The sequence below is a fragment of the Papio anubis genome, unplaced genomic scaffold (genome assembly GCF_008728515.1).
Source record: "Papio anubis isolate 15944 unplaced genomic scaffold, Panubis1.0 scaffold317, whole genome shotgun sequence".
NCBI lineage: Eukaryota > Metazoa > Chordata > Mammalia > Primates > Cercopithecidae > Papio > Papio anubis.
This window is the reverse complement of record NW_022163292.1, coordinates 35978-58926: the sequence shown is the minus strand read 5'-3', so window position 1 is coordinate 58926 and position 22949 is coordinate 35978. Positions and strand designations below refer to the sequence as shown.

Here is a 22949-nt window from a genome sequence, read left to right as displayed (position 1 = left end):
AATAGCAAAAGATTAACAACTCAAATATCCACCAATAGAGACCTACTTAAATATAGTACATTGATCTAATAGTGTGCAGCTGTGAAAAAAAAAAGTAAGGTACTGATGGAAGGCCCTTTCAGATGTATTATGTGAAAAATACAAGATATGGAATAATACATGTAGTATGTGATTAGTGTAGGGGAAAATAATATATGTTTGCATTTATCTTATTTACATGCAGAAACTTTGGAAGGATACATAAGAAACTGATAAAAGTGGTTATGGGGTGGGAGGAAAGCTAGCCTTTTCACTGTGTATGTTTTTCTTCTCATCTCTTACCATGTAAGCACCAAAGGGGCAGTGATCTTTATTTTTTTCACAATGGTATCCTTATAACAATACCTGGCACATAAATATTTTTAGAATAAATGATTCAAAAATAACTCAAAGAACAAAAGTGACATAAGCTGATTACAAAAAATATAGACAAACTTGAAACTATTAATATAACGTCTGCTTCCAGGTAATCCTTAAATTGATATCTTGGTGGATAACACTGTAGATAATTTTTTACTCATGTGTATGCAATTAAAAAAAAACCAGTTTTATAGGCATTTTCCATAATCTGTGTTCAAAGATACATGACCTCAAAATATCATTGAATTTATCCAGTTAAAATTGCTAATGCTATATATTGGGACATTTAAGTTGTTTGTACATACGCATGTCAAGACACATATAAACAGCTCTGGAAAGAAAATATTCACTCATGCATCAGAGACAGTGTTTGACAGTGTGAACACTGGAATGAGAGACCAGCCTCCATTTCTTGCCAGCCGTGTGATCTTGGGAAGTTACCTAACCTTTCAGTGTGTACAGTCCTTTAGTACTTGTCCCCTAAAGTGATCCCTGGAGTCACAAGCAGGAGACCCTTATGGATAATTTGCTTAATAAAATTGAGTATGAAGATACCTGAATGAGCAACTGCAGGAGAGTTTCTCTCTTCAAGGGAGTAGGGCTAGGTGAACTGTTCCCAGATCATGTGTGTCTTGAGCTTCGTTAAGCAACAAGGAAAAGGATTCAAAGTCTAGCGGGAGCAAGTTCAAGATGAGGGACCACTGATTCCTTGGTTGACCTTGTTAAGTTATATTTGCAAAGAGCAGATGGTTTGGACTGATCTGACTGTTGTGTGCATGTTGTTTTCATCCTCTACCTCAGAGGCTAGGAGTTCTGCAGGCCTGGCTCCTACAGAGTGGCCTTTTGGGAGCGAGTTCACATTTTCCCATTTACTTACATTGTTTTTTTAAAAAGACTTTGTTTTCATTTCTCAATGTTAATTGGCACTTGGAATTCACCCCTGCCTATTTCCCTTCCTGAATCTTGCCATTTATAAAGCAACTTGTTCTTTCCATATATTAGTTTTCCTAAAGTGGGATTTATTTCATCAAATTCAAATAGTTCTGAAAATACCAGTAACATGACTGAGAATGGCTATTTATTTATTTATTTATTTATTTTTGGGGGGACAGAGTCTCGCCCAGGCTGGAGTGCAGTGGCATGATCTCGGCTCACTGCAAGCTCTGCCTCCTGGGTTCACGCCATTCTCCTGCCTCAGCCTCCCGAATAGCTGGGACTACAGGCGCCTGCCACTACACCTGGCTAATTTTTTGTATTTTTAGTAGAGATAGGGTTTCACCATGTTAGCCAGGATGGTCTTGATCTCCTGACCTCGTGATCCACCCATCCCGGCCTCCCAAAGTGCTGGGATTACAGGCGTGAGCCACCGTGCCCAGCCTATTTATATATATTTTTTTAGTGTATAAATGGGCATTTCAAAGGCCATTCTCATATAAGAGGGAGAATTGGAAGTCCTTTGAAATATGTTTTTTAAAAAGGTTTTAATTTTTAAGTTATCCAAAGTGACATCTGTAATGTGAATAAGACATTCCAGAACAAATAAAGTTGAAACACAATTATCAGTGTTTTATACAAATGTTATACTCCTTATGTAGCTAGAAATAAAATGTTTCGTATTAAAATGAGAACTGAATTAAACAAATTTTGTTTGCAGAAGTCTGATTCCTTATGAAGAGGAAAAGTTAATATGAAGATTTTATAGTATTATGTTTTTATATTGCACTTACGAAATTGAGTGAATATTCTGTGATGATTGAAAGATTTTAGGCATTTTTTCAAGCCACAAATATTTTTTTTCTTTCACAGTGATATATGGTACTTGCTGGAAACTATACTTTTCTTTCCTACCATATCATTTGCACCTGTTTTGCTGGTGTGTGTTGATTGATCTTATTGTATCTCATAAGTAATTACTAACCCTGACTAGTTCAAACACTGCCTGATAGCAGTGTAATCTCATGCCACTTAAAAAAGGACTTTATTAAAATTGGGCCATAGTCTAAATGTTATTAAATTTGAAGTATCACACCATGTCTTTGTTGCAACTGAGAAAGTGAAAATAGGCCTTATTAAAGACTGTTTAACTTGTATCATTACATCTATTTTTAAAAATTGTTCACAACTTGAATAGTATTTCACTTGAGTTTCTGTTATTCTTTAGCTTTTGATCATGATATTGTTATGTGTTGAAAGGATTTCATGAAGTGTATCAGTCAGATTTAGGTTCAACTGTGAATAAGAGAAAAACCTAAAATCTGAGCATCTTAAAGAAAAAATAATTTCTTTTCTCTCCAAGTAAAGTCCAGAGCAGTCCTTCTGAGACTGATGAGGAAGCTCTGCTTCAGGAAGTCTGTATTAGCTTCCATTTGCTGCTGTAACAAGTTACTGCAAACTCAACTGCTTAATCCGCAGAGATTTATTATCTCACAATTCTGTAGATCAGAAATCTGGCTTGGCTCAGCAGGTTTCTCTGTTCCAGGTTTCAAAAGGTTGAAATCAAGTTGTAGGCCTGATGGGCTCATATTGGGAGGCTCTGGGAAGAATCTACCACTAGGCTCATTAAGGTTGGTGGCAGAATCTAGTTCCTTGTGATTGTGGAACTGAGTTCCTCCTTGCCTTACTGGTGTTCAGCTGAGGGCTGCTTTTAACTCCTGGAAACCTCTCTCTGGTCCTTACGTGTGGGCCCGTGCATCTGACTGGCACATCAAATGATGCTTCTCATGCTTGGAATCCCTCTGACTTCTGCCACATGTCTCTGACTCCAGCCAGATAAAGTTCTCTGCTTTTAAGGGATCATGTGATTAGATTGTGCATATTTGGATAATTCAGGATAGTCTCCCGGTTTTAAGGACAATAATCTTAATTATGTCTGCAAATTACCTTTTGACCTGTAATATAACATGTTCACAGGTTCCAGGCATTAGGGCATGGACATCTTTGAGTAGAGGGAATTCTGCCTATCACAAAGTCCTCAGAGACTCACACTCTTTTCAGACCCACCATCCCCTAGAGTTTGATCCTCCTTCTTAGGTCCAGGAAGCATCTTAGTTCAAGCCACAGAATAGGGGAGGAGGCAAACAATAAAAAGTGAGGTAAAACACTGGGTGACTCTTCTTTTTTTGAGACAGGGTCTCACTCTGACACCCAGGCTGGAGTGCAGTGATACAATCTTGGCTCACTGCATTCTCCCCTTCCCAGGCTCAAGCAATCCTCCCATCTCAGTTTCCCAAGTAGCTGGTACTACAGGCATACATCACCATGCCCAACTAATTTTTTTCTATTTTTTGTAGACACAGGGTTTTGCCGTGTTGTCCAGGCTGTCCTCAAACTCCTGGACTCAGGCAATCCTCCTACCTCGACCTCCGAAAGTGTTGGGATTGCAGGCATGAGCCACCATGCCTGGCCAAGACTGGGTAACTCTTAATGAAGGTTCTCAGAAGCTGCCAGGAGACCTTCGACCTAGGAATCCGGAATTTCACCATGTGATCACACTTAGCAGCAGTGGAAGCTGAGAAATATAGTCTTTATTATTTGCAGCCATGTGCTCAGCTTAAAAAAAAAAATCTGTTAGTGTAGAAGAAAGGGAGAAATTGATCACTGGAGAACAGTCGACAGCCTCTACCCCACCAAGTGCATTTGCCTAATCATTGGAAACCAGCAAACTGAAGGGAATTATAGCATAACTACTATATTGTGGGAGTGGGGCAACAGCACCATCATAGGCAAGTTAGAGGTCCATAGGGTTAGACTGAAGAGAAGTCTGTCATGTAACTTGACATCTGAACACAAAGATTTTATACCTGAAAGAGCATCTAGTCTTGATTTATTTTTTCTATTACTCTATACTTGGCATGGTGCTTTTACAAAGTAAGTCTTAGTAATTATTTTTTTAATGAATTAAAATGTTACGTGGCATTTTGAGTGAGAAGGTATTTCATAAAGCCGCAGTGGATGCTTTTTTCATCTGACTGTTCTATGAAAGGTATTTTGTTGTTGTTGTTGTTGTTTTGTTTTGTTTATAGATGGAGTCTTGCTCTGTCACCCAGGCTGGAGTATAGTGACTTGATCTTAGCTCACTGAAGCCTCTCCCTCCTGGGCTCCAGCGATTCTCCTGCCTCAGCCTCCCCGGTAGCTGGGATTACAGGTGCACGCCACCACACCCGGCTAGTTTTTGCATTTTTAGTAGAGATGGGGTTTCACCATGTTGGCCAGGCTGGTCTCAAACTCCTGACCTCAGGTGATCCACCCACCTCGGCCTCCCAAAGCGCTGGGATTACAGGTGTGAGCCACCACACCTGGCTGAAAGGTACATTTTTAGATTGTACTGAGTCTTTGCTAGACACCCCCCCCAGTTTGTAACCAATCCATATATTTTTCTATTATATGGATCTTTAATTCTTATAGCATCTAAATATCTATTGAAAGGGAATGTGAAAGTACACTTTAAGTATAAGAAATTCCGTTTCACGCTGGGCATGGTGATCACTCCCGTAATCCCAGCACTTTGGGGAGGCTGAGGTGGGCCGATCACCTGAGGTCAGGAGTTCAAGACCAATCTAGCCAACATGGTGAAACCCTGTCTCTACTAAAAATACCAAAATTAGCCGGGGGTGGTGGCGCGCATCTGTAATCCCAGCTACTTGGGAGGCTGAGGCAGGAGAATTGCGTGAACTCAGGAGGCAGAGGTTGCAGTAAGCTGAGATCTTGCCACTGCACTCCATCCTGGGCGACAGAGCAAGACTCTGTCTCCAAAAAAAAAAAAAAAAAGAGGCCAGGCACAGTGGCTCATGCCTGTAATCCCAGCACTTTGGAGGCCGAGGTGGGTGGATCACGAGGTCAGGAGATCGAGACCATCCTGGCTAACATGGTGAAACCCCATGTCTACTAAAAATACAAAAAATTAGCCAGATATGGTGGCGGTCACCTGTAGTCCCAGCTACTCGGGAGGCTGAGGCAGGAGAATGGCATGAACCTGGGAGACAGAGCTTGCAGTAAGCCGAGGTCGTGCCACTGCACTCCAGGCTGGGCGACAGAGCGAGACTCTGTCTCAAAAAAGAAAAAAGAGAGAAAGAAAAAAGAAATTCTGTTTCAATCAAGTAGGATTTCCATATAGCCAGCTAATATAAGACAGAAAGTGATAAATTGTGCAAAGCATAAGAATATGGAAAGTAGGGGGAGTAAATAGTTCCAAACTAAGATAAAACAGAATGCTTAATAACGTACCTGTCTTTCAAACAAGATCTTAACAGATGAATAGTATTTCAGTAGGTAAAAGGCAGGGGAACAGGAAAATCACATGTGTAATTTAGAAACATCAACAGGTTGCAAGAAAAAGAATTTTGGAAGGTATATATAACTGAGTATTATTATAAAGGAATTACATGTTTTCAAATTTTGTATCTATGAATGTTTAGTTCTGAAGTTTTCTTGTCTCCAGCCTGTTCCTTTTCTTGCCTGCAGAAGTAAAATCAGATACAGACGTTGCCGTTTTAAGAATCACGTTGATGTGGCCCTCTTCAAGGCTAGTTAGTACTTATAGTTTGTATTTAGACTTTGACTAAGATTCCTCTCGTGACTTTTAGCTCCAGATGTGCTAGTACAGTATGAAGCATTGTAACAGCTGTTTATTTCATTAGAGTTGGATCTAGACTGCCACTGCCTCAGAGGAACCAGATAGAAGTAGATCCACTCCACTTTATTTTACAAAGGAAACATGCTGATCCTAATAACTAAAAGGAATGTGGCAACTAGTTCATGTATTTCAATATCTTTCACATAGGACAGTGTAGCTGTGACCTCCATTTTGACTTGGGAAAAAGACCTAAGAGAACTTAAGCTATTCAGCAGTGGCTGCATACCTTTGGAGGCACCATCGGAGAGATGGATGGAAAATTGGGTAAAGGGAGGTCTACCCCCCAATCCAAGATTCTGTGATTCTGATACCTTTACTTTAAAGCACTGATTTTCCGGTTCTGTGTTTTGTTCTCGTACTCTAGATCTCGTGCTTTCTTTGCTGGTGGCAACATGAGCAGCCACCAGTTACTCTGGGATATCCACTGTACTCCTCCCAGAGCAGCTCCACTGTGCTTTGATCTGTTTACACATTGCCATTTCACATTAGCTTTCATTGGAAGAAAGGGTTCCATTGCTTTAAATATATGCATACATAAGCACATACATATATGAATAAATAAGTCGAAAATTAGGAAACTCTTCTTAAAGGATGGAGTAAAGAGGTTGATCTTAAGGTTCTTTGAACTTCTCAAAAGGCAGTATAGTAGTCTAAGCTAATATATCTATCTAAAAGATGAATATTGTGCATTAAAAAAATAGTATTAGTGACATTCTTGAAGTCATTTTAAAAATAAATAATGGACCCATTTGATTATTTAAGCTCTATGTGCATTTTAAAATATATTCATCATGTAGAAATATTCTTTTTTGTCTTTTACTTATTTCTACATAGGCTATTGAGTTTTTCTGCATGATTCTGTATCTCTTTTGTTCTCTGCCCTCTGCAGAATTTTATCTGATAGCAGATAGGATGTGGATTCTTAAGGAGAAAATCTGTTTTATTAATTATAAGGCATATGTCTCAGACTACCAAACCAAGTATACTGAGTGTTTTGAATTAAATATTTAGTGCTTCATTGACTATTTCCTCTGACTTCCATTAAGACCTTGAGAAATAACTCTTCTCTAATAAGTCTTTTGTTTGTTTGGGGCCAATATACAGATTGATGTGGAATGAACCATTGCTGTAGTATTTAGGGTGTGGTAAGCTTTTCTCAGGAGCTTATCTCATTTTAGTATAGCTCATTTTTGGTAGGATATTAACAAGTCTCTATCGTGGCAGGAAACACTTGGTTTTGTTCCCAGATGTCTGATAGTAGTTCTTTTTTGAGAATAGTAAGATTTTTTGGATGCTAGCATGGGAAAGAAATGTAAAAAGTGTAGAGAGATTATAAGGGGCTTGATATCAAAGGTTTTTAAAGACAAATGGTCTGTGCTTGAACAGGACATTAGAATTGAGCTTAAAATCTGTAACCTAATTTTTTTCTTCCCTTGAATACAGTTGGTATATTTGACCAGCATAGGCTACTGCTTAACCATAGTGACTGTTGTTTTTAATTTTTTAGGACACTAAAAAATGTATTACATATAAAAAATTTCCCTCTTTTAGTAAATAGTTCTTTGAGTTGACAAACACATAAAGTCATGTATTTACCACCACACTGAAGATAATATGTTCATCTCCCTAAAGATTCCCCTGGGCTACTCTAGTCAAACCGTTCTTACTACCCAAGCCCCTTTCTGTTCTTTAGTTTTCCTTTACCACTTTGTCATAAATCAAATCATATGGTATTTAGTTTTTTGAGACTGGAGATTTATCCATGTTCTTGTGTGTATCATTCCTTTTTATTACTGAGCAAGTATTTTATTCTATGAATACCACAGTTTATCCATTCACTGGTTGAAGGACATGTGGATGTTTTCATTTTGGGACAATTATGTATGAAGCTGCCATAAATATTTGTGTAGAGAATTTTTGGGGAACCCACGTTTTCATTTCTCTTGGGTAAATACCTAGGAGTAGAGTTTCTCAGGCATATGTAATTGTATGTTTAACTTTATAAGAAAGTGTCAAAGTGTTTTCCAAAGTGGCCATACCATTTTGCATTCTTGCCAACAATATATGATAGTTCCAGTTACTCCACATCTTCACCAGAAGTTAGTGTTTTCTTTTTGTAAAAGCCATTTCAGTAGTTCTGTGGTGCTCACTCATGGTTTTAATTTGCATTTCCCTAATGACAAATAATGTTGAGCATCTTTTCATGTGTTCTTTTGCCATCCATATATCTTCTTTGGCGAAGTATCTATTTAGACCTTTGTCCCTTTTAATATTGGGTTGTTTGGGTTTTTGAGTTTTGAGTATTTGAGTGTTCTTTATTTATTTTGGATACAAGTACTTTACAAGTATGTTGTTTTGCAAACATTTATTTCTTCCAGGCTGTGGCTTGTTTTTTCTCTTAACATTTCAAATAATCCATAATCCCCACTTACTATTTTTCCCCGATACTTGTTTATAGACCACAGTACTTTATTTTGTCCCTGTTCTTATTGCTCTTATTGTTATACACTTATTATTTTGTCTAATAGATTTATTATTTATCAAGTAATTTGGAATTATTCAATTGTTATATTAATAAATTTAAAAGCAGTTTTATTATTTGTCAAATAATAAATAATACAGAATCATTTTATGTCTTATGTTGTTTTCTTCTTAACTTTTAGTAAGTATGTGTATATTTTGTATCTTCAACTAGATTATAAACTGCTTGATGAGTAACCATGGGTTAATTTTCTTAAAAATTATGTACAAAATGGAGATAAAGGGAAGAGTTAAATAACTAATAACTGTTTATTCAGATGTGAGATAAATAAGAACCTGTGTCCTTTTCATCAGAATTTAGGTCTTCCTTGGACCCAGTTTTCTCCTTCTAGGAATGGCCACCAAAAATGCAATTTAGCTTGTCTTCCTATCCACAGTGAATTTCCTCCCAACCCTCATCATGGTCTCTTTCATCGCACCTCACCCATTTCCTATATCCAACAGTTACAGCTTTTACCTGAAAAAGGATAGGTAGCCTTCATAGAGGACCCTAGTTCTAGAGGTTGGTAAAAGTATTGCTGATTTTGATTCAAAATAATCTGAAATAATTCATAGAATGAATAAAGTGATAACTGAAGGTCTTCAGAACTATTTCAGTTTGGCCAACTATGAGATTAATCGTATTATTCTAGTTCTCTATTCTGCTGGAAGAAAATAGAAAGCTTTCCTTTTGGTTAGGGGCCAGGGATGATTAAAATGATGAATTTTTCTCACCTCTGCTAAATGGCCAAATTGTGGGGTTTTCTTAAGATTTTAAGAAATGAGCAGTTAAGACCTTAGGAATTATTGTGTAAGTTCCTGTTGCCAGTGATTTATAGGTCTTTGCTTACTCCTAAGGAAGTAAGTAATTTTATGTTTATGGTTATGACTCTGAATCTCAGCCCAGCCTAAACTGTGCTTGTCAGTCTAATATAAAGGTAATGATGATGCATAGAACTCCCATACATAAGATAACTTGTGTATCATTGAATATGGAACATTAGTTTTTGTCCATTTCCTCCAGTTAATAAATATGGTGGTTTCTTACGCCAAACACTATACTAGGTACTAGAGAGACGAAAATAAAAACTCAACATCTGCCCTCAATGAGTTTATGATTTCTGAGAGGGGAGATAGACAATAAAGCCATTTACAAATGCATTTTGTGAACTTGCTTGTTGGTAGTAAGCATAAGGCACAGTGGGAAGCTAGAAGGGAGAGCACCAAAATGTGCATGTAGCAATCGGGGAGGGCCTCATAGAAGAGTCACACTTGGTGAAGAGTAGGAGTTTTCCCAGAGGATAAGGAGATTGGAGGAGCATCTCCAGATAGTCAGCGGCAGGTGCAAAGACCCAGAGGCAAAAGACTCCATAGCTTGTCTTTTTCCCTTGGAGAAGATGCTGAGCTATATGCCTCAGTCACTATGGCAGTCAGGCTGGTACTTCAATTAGACTGGCTAGAACATTGGGCTGGTGAGACCAAGATCAATCTTTTCATCTCCAACCATCCACCCCAGCGAGCTTCAATTTCTGATGACTACATTCCTGTAACAGACAGCTCCCATAATCCTCACCTGCCAGCTCACAGGTGTGGGTTTAGTGTGTATCACCACACCCTTGTGGGTAAAAGGGTGAGAGACTGTGGATGTTTCCGTGTATATCCATGACCACAACTGAAAAATGACTCTGAAATGGTCTTCTGATAATGACTTAATGGCGTAATTTCTGTGTATGTATATGAAGACTTGTTCTTATTTTAATGACTCCAATAGATTTTCAACTCTTACCATTATATAGCATTTTATCTTGTGTGTATTTTTTCTGCTCTGCTATAGAAAGGATATGACATAAATATTTAATCAGTCTCAGCAGAATTGGCCTTATTTCATGGCTCCAGATTATCTAACTTCACTGACCTAATATTTGTGGCATGGATGTTGAAGAATCAAAACTTAGAGCTCAGTTTTTTAGGAAGAATTTTATAATGGCTATAAATCGTTTTGCCAAGAGGCAGTTTGTACAAAATAATGACTTTAAAAATGAGCAAGCTTTTTGATGATCATAAAATGTGCTGAACATGCTATTTTATACCTGTTTATTTGTGAACTCAATTTTTCCATTACATTCTTAGTGTTTATACCTCAGATTATTCAGTGCAGACAGATGTGTGTGGAGTTTTAGCATATAGTCATCATTCATGTCCCCCAAAGACTAGATGTTTTAAAACAAGTATCTTAATTTCTCTGGATGACATTAAAAGGTAAATTTTAATATTTTCAGGCTGAATTGTGTGTCTTTGATGGCTATTTTTATAATGAGCATGTGCTTTAGGTCTTTTTTTCCTAATTTAGTCAACTGCATTCCCACTGGAACCAATTTGGCATCTGTGGGAGTCATCGTTTTAATGTGTGCTCTGTCCATCCACCATTTCCTTTGGTACAAGAGGAACATAATGACATTGAAATGCTTCTTTCAAAATATAAGGTGTAAACAAATTAATCAATAAATTATTTTCAAGTAAATTTTGTTTTTATGAAATCTCCATTAGTGTTCCCTTTACCCTAACTCTATATTCATGAAAAGAAAGTGCCAGAAAGAAATTTCAAATGAATGTCTGCATGTGTGGAGTTTTAGACCTCGCTTACTAGACCACAAGTAGAGTAGACAGCAACATGCTATTAACACATTGAAATACAACTTTAAGCCATATAGCAAACTGTGCATTGCTGGGAACCAAGCCAGCTTCACATTGCTGCATGGCCATATTGGGCATTTGCAGAGCAAATGTCTGTAATGGAGAGCCATGACAACATTCTTTTTAAATAGTTGCTTTGTCCAAAGTCAAAAGACATGTTTCATTCACATACCATGTAGGAAGGAATGCTGGTAATAAATTGATCTGTTTATCCACACCTGTAAGTATAGATGGTCCATCTGTAAAACAAGGGACAGTGGTGTACTTAATGAGTACCCTGTACATTTTCATCTGCTCAGTCTCGGAATTTTAGATACCTGGTGCATATGACTTACTGTTTACAAAACTTTTAAAAACTCTTTTCAGGTGCCTTATCCCCTTTGCTTTGGTGGTATATGATAATCTGTGCCTTTACTTTGTTTTCTATGTGGAAGAGAATGAGATTCTATAAACTGTGATCAAGTCTTCAAAGACAAGTTAAAGTTCTCAAAAATATTCTTGGAAATAAAATTTGTCCCTAAGAGATAATATGATTATTCCTGTGGCTATTGCCAAATTTATATCTGAACCCAATAATATTTACAATATTTTAAAATTAGAAAGCAAGTAATTTGACAGAGATATCATGAAATTGCTATCTAAGATATTTGGCTGTTATTTATGTTTCTACAAATTAGGTTTTAGATCTTTATTGATACACTTATATACCAGAATGAGTGTCTAATTTAGGATGAAAGTGCTTATTGAAAGATTTTGAAATCAGCAGAGAATATGATTAAATCTCAAGTACCAAGGATGGTATACATTTTAATTGATTAAAAAATTGTATTTTACTACAGATGTAGGAATTTCTTATTCTGAATTTCTTCAGCAATTAATAAAACAACTCACAGAAAAGATGCTAATATTGGTATATTGTAAAGGGGTTCATTATTATTATTATTATAGTCTCTATTATTTTATAAATCTGGCAGTGGGATATTAGGTCATTTCATCCCCTTTGAGCTAGTACTAGATTGTTCCCTTCAATATATTTTCCAGTGTTTGAGCCAGTCTGTTAATCCTTCATACTAGAGATTCCCAGGATGTTCACTGCTGGCAGTAGATTCAGCTCCAGGAAAAATGGCTTCTGCTGCCAAGGAATTAAATGATTCAAGGGTTGTGCTTCCACCACTGTTGTATAGTTTCCTGACATTCATTCCAGATTTTCCTTTGCTTATTTTCTTGGATATGTAAGTTTTATACTGTGTAAAATTGTGTGTGCACGCTATTTTATAAATTTTTAGTTTGTAAAAATTCCCCCTGGAAACTTAGTGCATATTTAATGCATGTGAATGAGCTAATCAATGAGATTAAAGATGTCTTAGGAAGTCTTGCATTCAGATTTTGTTTTAATCAATGGTATTTTTAATGTTACTAATGAAAAGAATTATTGGTCACCAGTGACCTCCACATTGCCAAATCCAGTGGACATTTTCCGTCTCATTTATCCTTTCAATTGTATTTGACACTGGTAACCACTCCTTCCTCACAGTAACCTCTTCTTGGTTTCCTCATCTTCTTTATGGTTTTTTTTGGCCACTCTTCAAAATTCTGTAAAAGTTTATCTTTATCTAGATTTGAAGTGATCTTGTGACACTTTAAATGTTGGCATTTCTCAAAGTCACCCTGTCTTAGTTTGGGTTGCTATAACAAAATAGCATATACAGAGTAGCTTATAAACAACAGACATTTACTTCCCACAGATCTGGAGTCTGGGAAGTCCAAGATCAAGGCGCCGACTGATTTGGTGTCTAGTGAGGACCTGCTTACTGACCCAAAGTGGGCAGTTTTTCTCTTGTCTTCCCATGGTGGAGAGTGGAAGCAAGCTCTCTTGGGACTCTTATAAGGACACTAATCCTATACATGAAGGCTCTACGCTCATGACCTCGCCTAATCCTAATGCCTTCCCAAAGACCCCACCTCCTAATACCATCACCTTGGGGGCTAGGATTTCAACATACACATTTGTGGGGGACACAAACATTCAGACTGTAGCAACCCCCTTCTCTTTTCTCCCTCTACTCTTTTCCTAGGTGATTGTAGTCACTCCCATCCTTATACAGATGACTCACAAACATACATTTAGCTAGCCCTATCCTCTAGCTTCAGACCTGCATGTCCAATCAGATGACTAATGTCACCTTTTGGATTTATCAGAGACATCTCAAACTCAGCATGTTGAAAATGGAAATCTTGCCCTTTCCCAGCCTCTTTTGATCCTCTTTCTCTGTTCCCACCTCATTGAATGACACCACAATTTTTTGCATGCCAGAAACCTGAGAGTCAATTTTGACACTCCCTGTCACCTGCCATATCCAATTCATTACCAAGTGTTGTCAGTAACTACCCCTCAAATCCATTCATTCTCCTTTATCATCGCCTTAGTGCCTACTCTACTGCAGTAACTCTTTAACACATCTGATGTCAACTCTTGCTTCATCAGTCTCCAACCAGATGGATCATTTCAAAATGCAGATCTCATCCTGTGACTCCTCTGCTTTATACACTTCAGATGCTTCCCATTGTTCCTAGAATGAAGGCATAATTCCTTGGTGATTTTACCTACCTCTGTTCTTCCGCAAGGTCAGCTCCTTACACATTGTCCTTTACTTTTGCGTAGGAGACATGTTTCCTTCCAGTCTCGGTCCTATGTCTGCCTTGTTCCTTCACTTGTAATTATTTTCCTGCTTATCTTTAGTCTTCCTGCAAATCTTGGCTGAATCATTACTTTTATGAGGAAACTTTCCCTTACCTATCTATTCAGGCAAAATCTCATCTATTTCAAGTTTCATCTGTAGTACTTTGTTACTCATTTACATCAATTTGATTATTTAGTTTGTCCACTCAAGAATATTAACAACACTTCCCTTAATATTATCTGATTCCAAACCCATATTTACATTATGCCTGATTATCTTTGAAAAAAAAAATGTTTATTTTGATTAGTTCAAATCAGGATTCATACAGGATCCGACACCACATTTGATTAGTCATGTGTCTTAGTTTTTTTCAGTCAAAAAGAGGCAGGTTTTTGTAAATGAAGTTTTGTTAGAACACAGCCATGCCCATTTGTGTGCATCCTATGACTGCTTTCTCACATCAGTTGGAGAGTTAAGTAATTTTAAGTGAGACAATACGGACTGCAGCTATTTGCTACCTGACCTAAGTTTAAGAAAAAAATTGTGCAGTATCCCTTGCTTGCTTTTCTTTTTTAACTCTTCAACTCACATCTTTGACTAGTTGGTCAACAGGTAAGCTGTCTTACAGAATATCTCACATTCCAGATTTGTTTGTTTGCAACTTTCTGTGTCCTTCAGTTTGTTCCCTCTCATCAATTTCTCTTGTAAACTGAAAATTAACTCTAGAGGATAGATCATTTAGATGGAACTTATTGGCAAAAATACTTAGTGTTCCTGTTTATTTCATATTCTATCATATGAGGAGATACATAAAGTCTAGTTATTCTGGAGATACTAAGATTGATCGGTAGGTTCAGATGGTGATAGCTAATCCTTTCATTCTAAATTTCACCATCATTCTTTCATGTGATTTTCATTTGACTAAACTGTTTTATTATATGTTGCCAAATGGCAAATTTCTAATTATAATATTATGTGCATATTTGTGACATAGAGTTTTTCTGTAAAGAAGAATTTTCCTTCATCCACTGTGTAATCATAGTTGGAAAGAGGAGAGTAATGCTTAATTTTTTCCTTTTAATATTTAATTTTCAAAACTGAGTTTGATACCTTTGGTACCTCTAGTAGTAATTGATAAATTTTCATTTTTTGGTTTTTATTTATTATGAACTTGTGTTCATATTGTCCATATAGATTGTTATGTTTTTGATCACTCACAGAGCAGTTATTCTTTTTGGTTTCTGATTGTTTCATTTTTGGCCTTGGGAGATCCCTTATGTTGCCTCTTATGTCCTTTTGACAGGACTCCATTCATCTTTGACAGTTTCCTTGCTTCCTTCCTAGATTTTAGGCAAACAAGATGTCTCAGACTCATTTGTATTAAATACATTTCTTGTCTCAGACCTAGAAACCACAATGTGGTTGGTAGGTGATAGGGTGCTCATTGTTGAGGAGTTTGTAATTTTTTTAGGTCTCTTCAATGGACAAAGCTGAAAAGATATAAATTCTTGTAGAGAAAAAAGATTATTTATACTTTTAGTTCTGATTCAAATTTCAGATTATTTAACAGAAATTCTGATTTGCTTTTTTTAATAGCATTGATATAATGTTTTTCTCTTTATTCTGCTCCGTGTTTGTGTATACAGTTGTTTCACAATAATATTAATATTATGACTAATTTTAAGTCAGTGAATGAAGTTTAGGATTTTTTGTGTGTGTTTCTATTAGTCCTTAGAATATAACCCACTGAGTATATATGGTCAATTCTACATTTGAAAGTTATTCAGAGTAATTCTTTGTGTAGTTTCATTACCACTTGAGATACAATTAAATTTGTTTTAGTTTTCAGTTTGAGGAAATTTGTTTTTCTTTTTAGTTTAACTTTAGTTTTGAGTATGTATAATTTTAAGCTGCATTAATAGAGTATAATCTTTTCAACACTGCCCAAAACATGACACATCTAGAATAATATGTTTATTCTTTTTGCCATATTTTAGGAATGACCAGCCTGGTATCAAGGGTGGGATGATACGAGTGGTTTACCCTGGATCTAGATGGCAGTAAGGGGATATATTGTGTATGTCTGTAAAGAATTTCAAAACTATAATAAAACTAACAAAATTTGGTCTGGGTTTTTATTCTCACCATGCACCAGCAATTCGCAGTACTACCAGTGAGAAAGTACTTCTCCCTGCACTGACTGTGCTGCTAAGAAGCTTATTAGGCAGTGTGAGTATCCAAAGGAGAGTAACAAGACTGATGAGGAATCCAAAAACCATAGCCTATGAGAGGTGAACAGATTTTAACATCAATCAGAGAAGAAAAGATGAAGAAATTCACAATTTCCTCATCTATTTAAAGACTGTAGTGTAAGGAAGTAAGTTAGATTTTGTGTACTGAATTCCAAGTTTCATTACTGGGTAGAAGTTACAGAACAACTGGATTTAGCTTATTATAGGAAGAAGTTTTCTAATTGTTAGAATTTACATATCTGTAGAATGAGGCTATTTGTCAAATTAGAGAGTTCCTTTTCCCTTAAAGATGTATAGTAAGAGCAGTGTGAACATCTCATGAGGGTTGTTAGATGTTCTTCTGTGGATAGATCTTGCACAAGATGACCTCCTGGGCTCTCCCAGCCCTGTGATTCTGAGATCACAGTGCCCATTTTCAGGAACCCTCACTGTCTAGACCCATCCACTAAAATGAATCATCATCTTATTCATATCTAAGCCCCATTACAAGTTTATTAATATCATCCCTTTCAGTGGAAATGAGAAATATTTTATTCAGTTATGCTAATGTAATTAGCTCATAATGTTGTCAAATGCTTGAGAAGTTGAGACTGTAGTTCTGCTAAGTGTTTGATTCTCATATCAAATGTCATACCATCAGTGAAATCGTTCATAACCACCAAAATTAACAATTAGCCCCTTCAGCCCCTCTTCCACCTTTATCATATTTTATTTTGTTAACAAATTATCTTGTTTTTTACTCACTGATTCTGAATCTCTCTCTATTTAAATGTGTATTCTGTGACAGCAGTCCTCAACCTTTGTTGCACTGGGGACCAGTTTTGTGGAAGTCAGTTTTTCCACAGACAGGAACAGAATGGGGGATGGTTTTGGGGTGAAACTGTTCCACTTCAGATCAGATCATCAGGCATTAGATTCTCATGAGGAGCATACAACCTCGATTCCTCGCATGCGCAGTTCATAATAGGGTTTGCCTTCCTATGAGAATCTAATGCCACCACTGATCTGACAGGAGGTGGAGCTCAGGTGGTAATGCGAGCAATGGGGAGTGGCTCTGAATACAGATGAAGCTTCGCTCATTCAGCTGCCACTCACCTCTTGCTATGTAGCCCAGTTCCTAACAGGCTTCAAAATGGGGGATGGGGCCCCTGGTTCTATGTGAGCGGAATCCATGTATCTTTTTGTACCACTGAATCCCAAGCATTTACTGTTGGTACATTTTTCTGTAAGGGAATCCATGTCTTTTGTTGGCTTTTAAAATGGCCACCTAAAAAAATTTTAGAGTAATTTTGTCAAAATCAGATACAAACAGTTGAGATTTTGAATCTGTGAAGGATAATGGCATTCTTTGTATTTTGTCTTCCCATCCAAAAACATGCTAGTTAGTATTTCTTCATTTATTCAAGATTTCTTTTATGCCAAATAGTTAACTTTAGTAATTTTCTTTATATAGGCCATAAACATTTATTATTAATTTAATTTCTTGGTATTTTTAAGTCTACTAATGGATCTACTAATGAGCTTTCTCAAAGGAAGGAAGGGAGGGAAGAAGAAGGGAAATTGGAAAAGGATATACAGAATATTTTTATTAGTCTAGGTAAAGGTTAACCTGCCTCTGGTAATCTCATTTTTTTAAGTTCTTTAAGCATATAGATAATTAGGAAAATAAATTGGCCGGGTGCGGTGGCTCGTGCCTGTAATCCCAGCACTTTGGGAGACTGAGGTGGGTGGATTGCCTGAGGTCAGGATTTCAAGCCCAGCTTGACCAATATAGTGAAACCCCATCTCTACTAGAAATACAAAAGTTAGCTGGACATGGTGGCATGCTCCTGTAGTCCCAGCTATTCAGGAGGCTGAGACAGGAGAATTTCTTGAACCCGGGAGAATAGCTTGAACCCGGGAGGCAGAGGTTGCAGTGAGCCGAGATTGCACCACTGCACTCCAGCCTAGGTGACAGAGCGAGACTCCATCTCCAAACAAACAAAGTCAGAAAAAGTTGCTATGAAAATGTGTTATAATTTTATTTGATAAGTACTGCAAAATACATTATTAGAAAACTTAACCTTGGAATCTTTTTTAAGTGTTACTCTTTTGTGGTTTTTGTCATCTTTTACAGACTTGAATGTTGTTCTAGGACAGAATATTATCATACTTTATTTTAGTGAAGCATAACTATATCAAATAACATTTCAGAACTATACATTGCACAATCTTGGACATTTTCTTGTAAGAAGGCATTAAGGAAATTTTATTTTTGTGAAAGTATAATTCTTAAGTAACAGTGACTGTTTTTTATGGGTTAGCTCCAGACCACATTTGCCTACTTCCCATGATCTTGTTTTTCTGATGTCCCAAGCTTTAAGTGTAGAGGTCAGAATGACATTTTAGGGCTCTAGGTTTGAATCTCATAATCTTAAAATGGATATTATTCAGTTTATCAAAAAGACCAGGTCTATTTTTTTTTTCCAGATTAAAAATAAATTAGGCCGGGCATAGTGGCTTATGTCTATAATCCCAACACTTTGGAAGGCCAGGGTGGGTGGATCACTTGAGCCCAGGAATTTAAGAACAGACTGGGCAATAGAGTGAGACCCTGCCTCTACTACAAATTTTAAAAATTAGCTGAGTATGCTGGCACGCACCTGTGGTTCCAGCTACTTGGGAGGCTGAGGTAAGAGGATCACTTGCCCAGGTAGTTTAGGCTGCAGTGAGCTATGATCATGCCACTGCACTCCAGCCTGGGCGACATAATGAGATTCTGTCTCAAAAGAAAATTTAAAAAAACAGTTTTACCAAAAATAGTGCAAATAATTTTCATTTACCTTTAATTCACATTCCCAAATGTTAAAATTTTACCACATTTGCTTTACTATTGTTTGTCTCTTTTTTTTGAAATGGTTGAGAATAAGTTTATAGACATGATACCCCATTACTAACTACTGCATGGTGTATTTCTTAAAAATAAGGATATTTATTAAAATCAGGAAATTAACATTAATAAAAACTATTTTAAGTAAAAAATGCCTTTTTTCCCCTCCAAGTCAGGGATCTGATACCAAAATCATGTTACATATAGTTGTCTTCTTTCATCTTTTTTAATCTGGAATGGTCCCTCAGTCTTTCTTTGTCTTTTATGGCCTTCAAAATTTGGAGAATACAGAACAGTTTTTTGTTTATTTGTAGAATGTCCCTCAATTTTGGTTTGTTTGATTTTTGGGGGATTAGATTTTGGCTATGCTGTGATCATATCAGGAGACACATGACATCTGCTTGCTTCGTGACTGATGATAATGTTAACTGTGATCCCTTGTTTAAAGTGCTGGTGGTATGCATTTTTCAAGAATATAGTTCTTGTATTTTCTTAAGTTTTTGCTCTCTTTTGGTGGATGGAGTCCTAGAATCCTTTCCAAGACTCAATAGAAACATCTCTTTAAATATAAGCCTACTTTAAAAGATTTTTAACTACTCTGTTTTGGAGATTAACAGCTTCTTAAGACTTTCTCTATTTTAGAGGGATTTTGTTGTGTCTAATAATCTGTCTCCCACTCTAGGTTGTAAGCTCCTTAAGGGTAGGAATTGTGTGTACATCATTCCCCACCCTGTCTTCAATGCCCAGCACTGTTCCCACATGCAGTAGATAGTAGTTACTACTTGACTGATCGGTTGTTTGATAGGCTAGTGGGTTGAATGGATGAATGGATTGTTCATTTGTGGAAATTTGCCCATGTCAAATCTTCTAACTTACTAGTTTTGAGTTCAACATACTTTAAAAATTACCTATCACCCTCTTGGTATTAATACTTTGATATAGTTTTGATGTAGTTCTTTAGACATGATTCTCAAGGACTAATAATAGCCAAGGCATAACACATGATATGTTCACTATTTTGTTGATTTGCCTTGTCAGATTGATTTTACATTCTCTTCTCTCTAGCTTGCTATTTTTAAATGGCCTGAAATGTGGCATCAGTGAAATTACTCTGACAATAATAGTGATAATTCTTATTGGTCCTCTTATTACTTTATTTTTTATAATATCACTTTAAAATCTTGGAGCAGTTTAAAATTTTTTACTTCTATGTTGTTCACTTATGGGTTTGAGGCTTAGAGAGGTCATACACCCACTGTTATAAAGCTGCCAATGGGTGAGCGGGATTTAGATTTCTAAGTCTTGTCTTTCTTTAAAAAATTTTATTTTTGCAAGCACTTTTCCAAAGGATTTCTAAGTTTTCTGACTTGCAATTCAGTGTTCTCTCTACCATAATCTCTTCCATATTGTAGTAGTATTATTGCCTGCTTGCCAGGAACGTATTCATAATACCGTGAAGAAAAAGTATTTTGTATCACTTTGTTCTACCAAGGCATATTTTATGTGGTTCACTAATGACAGCCTCATATTTTGAGACTTTTCTCCCAGTGAGTATGCCTTTTTCTCCACCAAATAGACTTTTTAAAGAGCAGTTTTAGGTTCACAGCAAAAGTGATCAGAAAGAATAGAGTTCCCATATTATTCCCTGGCCTCCAACCTCCCCCGCTATCAACATCCTGTGCCAGAGTGACATATTTGTTATAGTTGATGAACCTGCATTGACACATAATCATCCAAACTACATAGTTTACATTAGGGTTCACTCTTGCTGTTGTATATTCTTTGGTTTTTGATAAATGTATGTATCCACCATCATAGTATTAGTAGAGTAGCTTCACTGCCCTAAAAATCCTCTGTGCTTTGTGTATTCATCTATCCCTCCCCTCTAACTCCTGGCAACCCCTAATCTTTTTGCTGTCTCCATAGTTTTTCCTTTTCCAGAATGTCATATAAATGGAATCACACAATATGTAGCCTTTTGCAGATTGGTGGCTTTCACTTAGTAATTTAGGTTCCTCCATGTCTTTTCATGACTTGATAGCTCATTTTTTTAGCCCTAAATAATAATCCATCGTCTAGATGTACCACCGTTTATTTATTTATTCATCTACTAAAGGACACCTTGGTTGTTTTCAAGTGTGGGCAATTATGAATAAAGCTGCCATAAACACCTGTGTGCAGATTTTTGTGTGGATATAAGTTTTCAACTCTTTTGGATAAATTCTAAAGAGCACAGTTTCTGGATTGTATGGTAAGAGTATATTTAGTTTTATAAGAAGGTGCCGAACTGCCTTCCAAAGTAGCTATACCATTTTGCATCTCCACCAGCAGTGAATGAGAGTTCCTGCTGTTCCACATCCTCGCCTGCATTTGGTGTAATCCATGCTCTGGATTTGGGCCATTCAAATAGTCTGTGGTGGTGTCTCATTGTTTGAATTTGCATTTTCCTCGTGATGTATGATGTTAAACATCTCTTCATATGCTTATTTGCCATCTGTATATCTTCTTTGATGAAGTGTCTGTTTAGATCTTTTGCCCATTTTTTATTCTGATTGTTCATTTTCTTTTTTATCTTTTCATTCTGACAGTTTTTTTTCTCGGGCACCATCTAGTGAAGATACACAGAAAGCTTTGAGGACATAAAGAATGATTTATTTTTTCAAAGGAAAACTCCTCTCTTTCTGTTTCTCTCCTTTTACCTTTGTCTTTCAGTTATACCTGCCGCCACTTGCGGAGATATGTTTATGTGTTGGACAAACTGTATTTCCCCCACTCTCACTGTTCTACGCTTCAGCATTGCTTCTCGACCCTCAGTGACAATGGAGAGGAACTCTTGTCTTTAACTTGCTCTCACATTCTCAGATCCTATGCTTCCAGGTTATTAACCTCTGCTGTCCATTTACTGCATGCTGCATGTTGTATATGACTGATAATTGCATGTTTTAATAAGACATGTGTCAATTAAATTATTAAAGAGAACATTTATATTTGAGATGGTACTAAATAATTTTTTTAAGTAATAGCTGGATTTTGTTTCCTTACACATGTCTTCTTAAGTAATTTATATTATGTTTCATGGAAGAGAGGAAAGCGTTCAACCACGGAATTGTCCGTATAAACTTGCCAGAACTATTTTTTTTTTTTTTTGAGACGGAGCCTGGCTCTGTCGCCCAGGCTGGAGTGCAGTGGTGCAATCTCAGCTCACTGCAAGCTCCGCCTCCTGGGTTCACACAATTCTCCTTCCTCAGCCTCCCAAGTACCTGGGACTACGGGCATCCACCACTACTCCCGGCTAATTTTTTGTATTTTTAGTAGAGACGGGGTTTCACCGTGTTAGCCAGGATGGTCTCAATCTCCTGATCTTGTGATCTGCCCTTCTCGGCCTCCCAAAGTGCTGGGATTACAGGCGTGAGCCACCGTGTCTGGCCTAAACTTGCCAGAACTATTCTATACCTCATTGCATTTGGGAATCTTTTGATTTAATTTATAGCAGTTGGAGTGCTCTGATTTTTATAAGAAATAGACTCTACAGTTACTATGACCTTTGAGTTCTCCTTCATGCAAGCACACCTGAGAGCTAGCTGTAGGATTTCACCTATGTTCTGATAGAAGTGCATTCAGTTGAGCAGATTGATTTTACAGGAAGGCAGAAATTATACTATTGGGGTTTCGTATTTTTTACTCATTTTATTTACATACAGAGTGGCTATAAAATCATATAAAATCAGCAGGTTGCAGTGTGTCATGGATGAATGTAAATTAAACATAATGATGGTGGGTGGAGGAAGAAAGAGACAAGCTGTCAATCTCGAATATCAGAGAAAATCAACACCTGCTGTTTTGTGTGTATCATGCACCAAAATAGAGGGCAGTATGACATTACCGCTTTGTGCTTTGCAGTT

The 22949-nt window shown here is 36.9% G+C and overlaps 1 protein-coding gene across 1 annotated transcript in view; it reads left to right on the top strand.

Annotated features, from left to right (window-relative positions):
- LOC116273024 (dymeclin-like) overlaps positions 1-22030 on the top strand; it is a 68521-nt gene extending 46491 nt beyond the window's left edge. The window contains exon 6 of the mRNA XM_031661968.1: positions 21760-22030. Coding sequence (XP_031517828.1) covers positions 21760-21973 — 214 coding nt within the window. The 3' untranslated portion in view covers positions 21974-22030. The remainder of the gene's footprint in view (positions 1-21759) is intronic.
- The last annotated feature ends 919 nt before the right edge of the window (positions 22031-22949 follow it).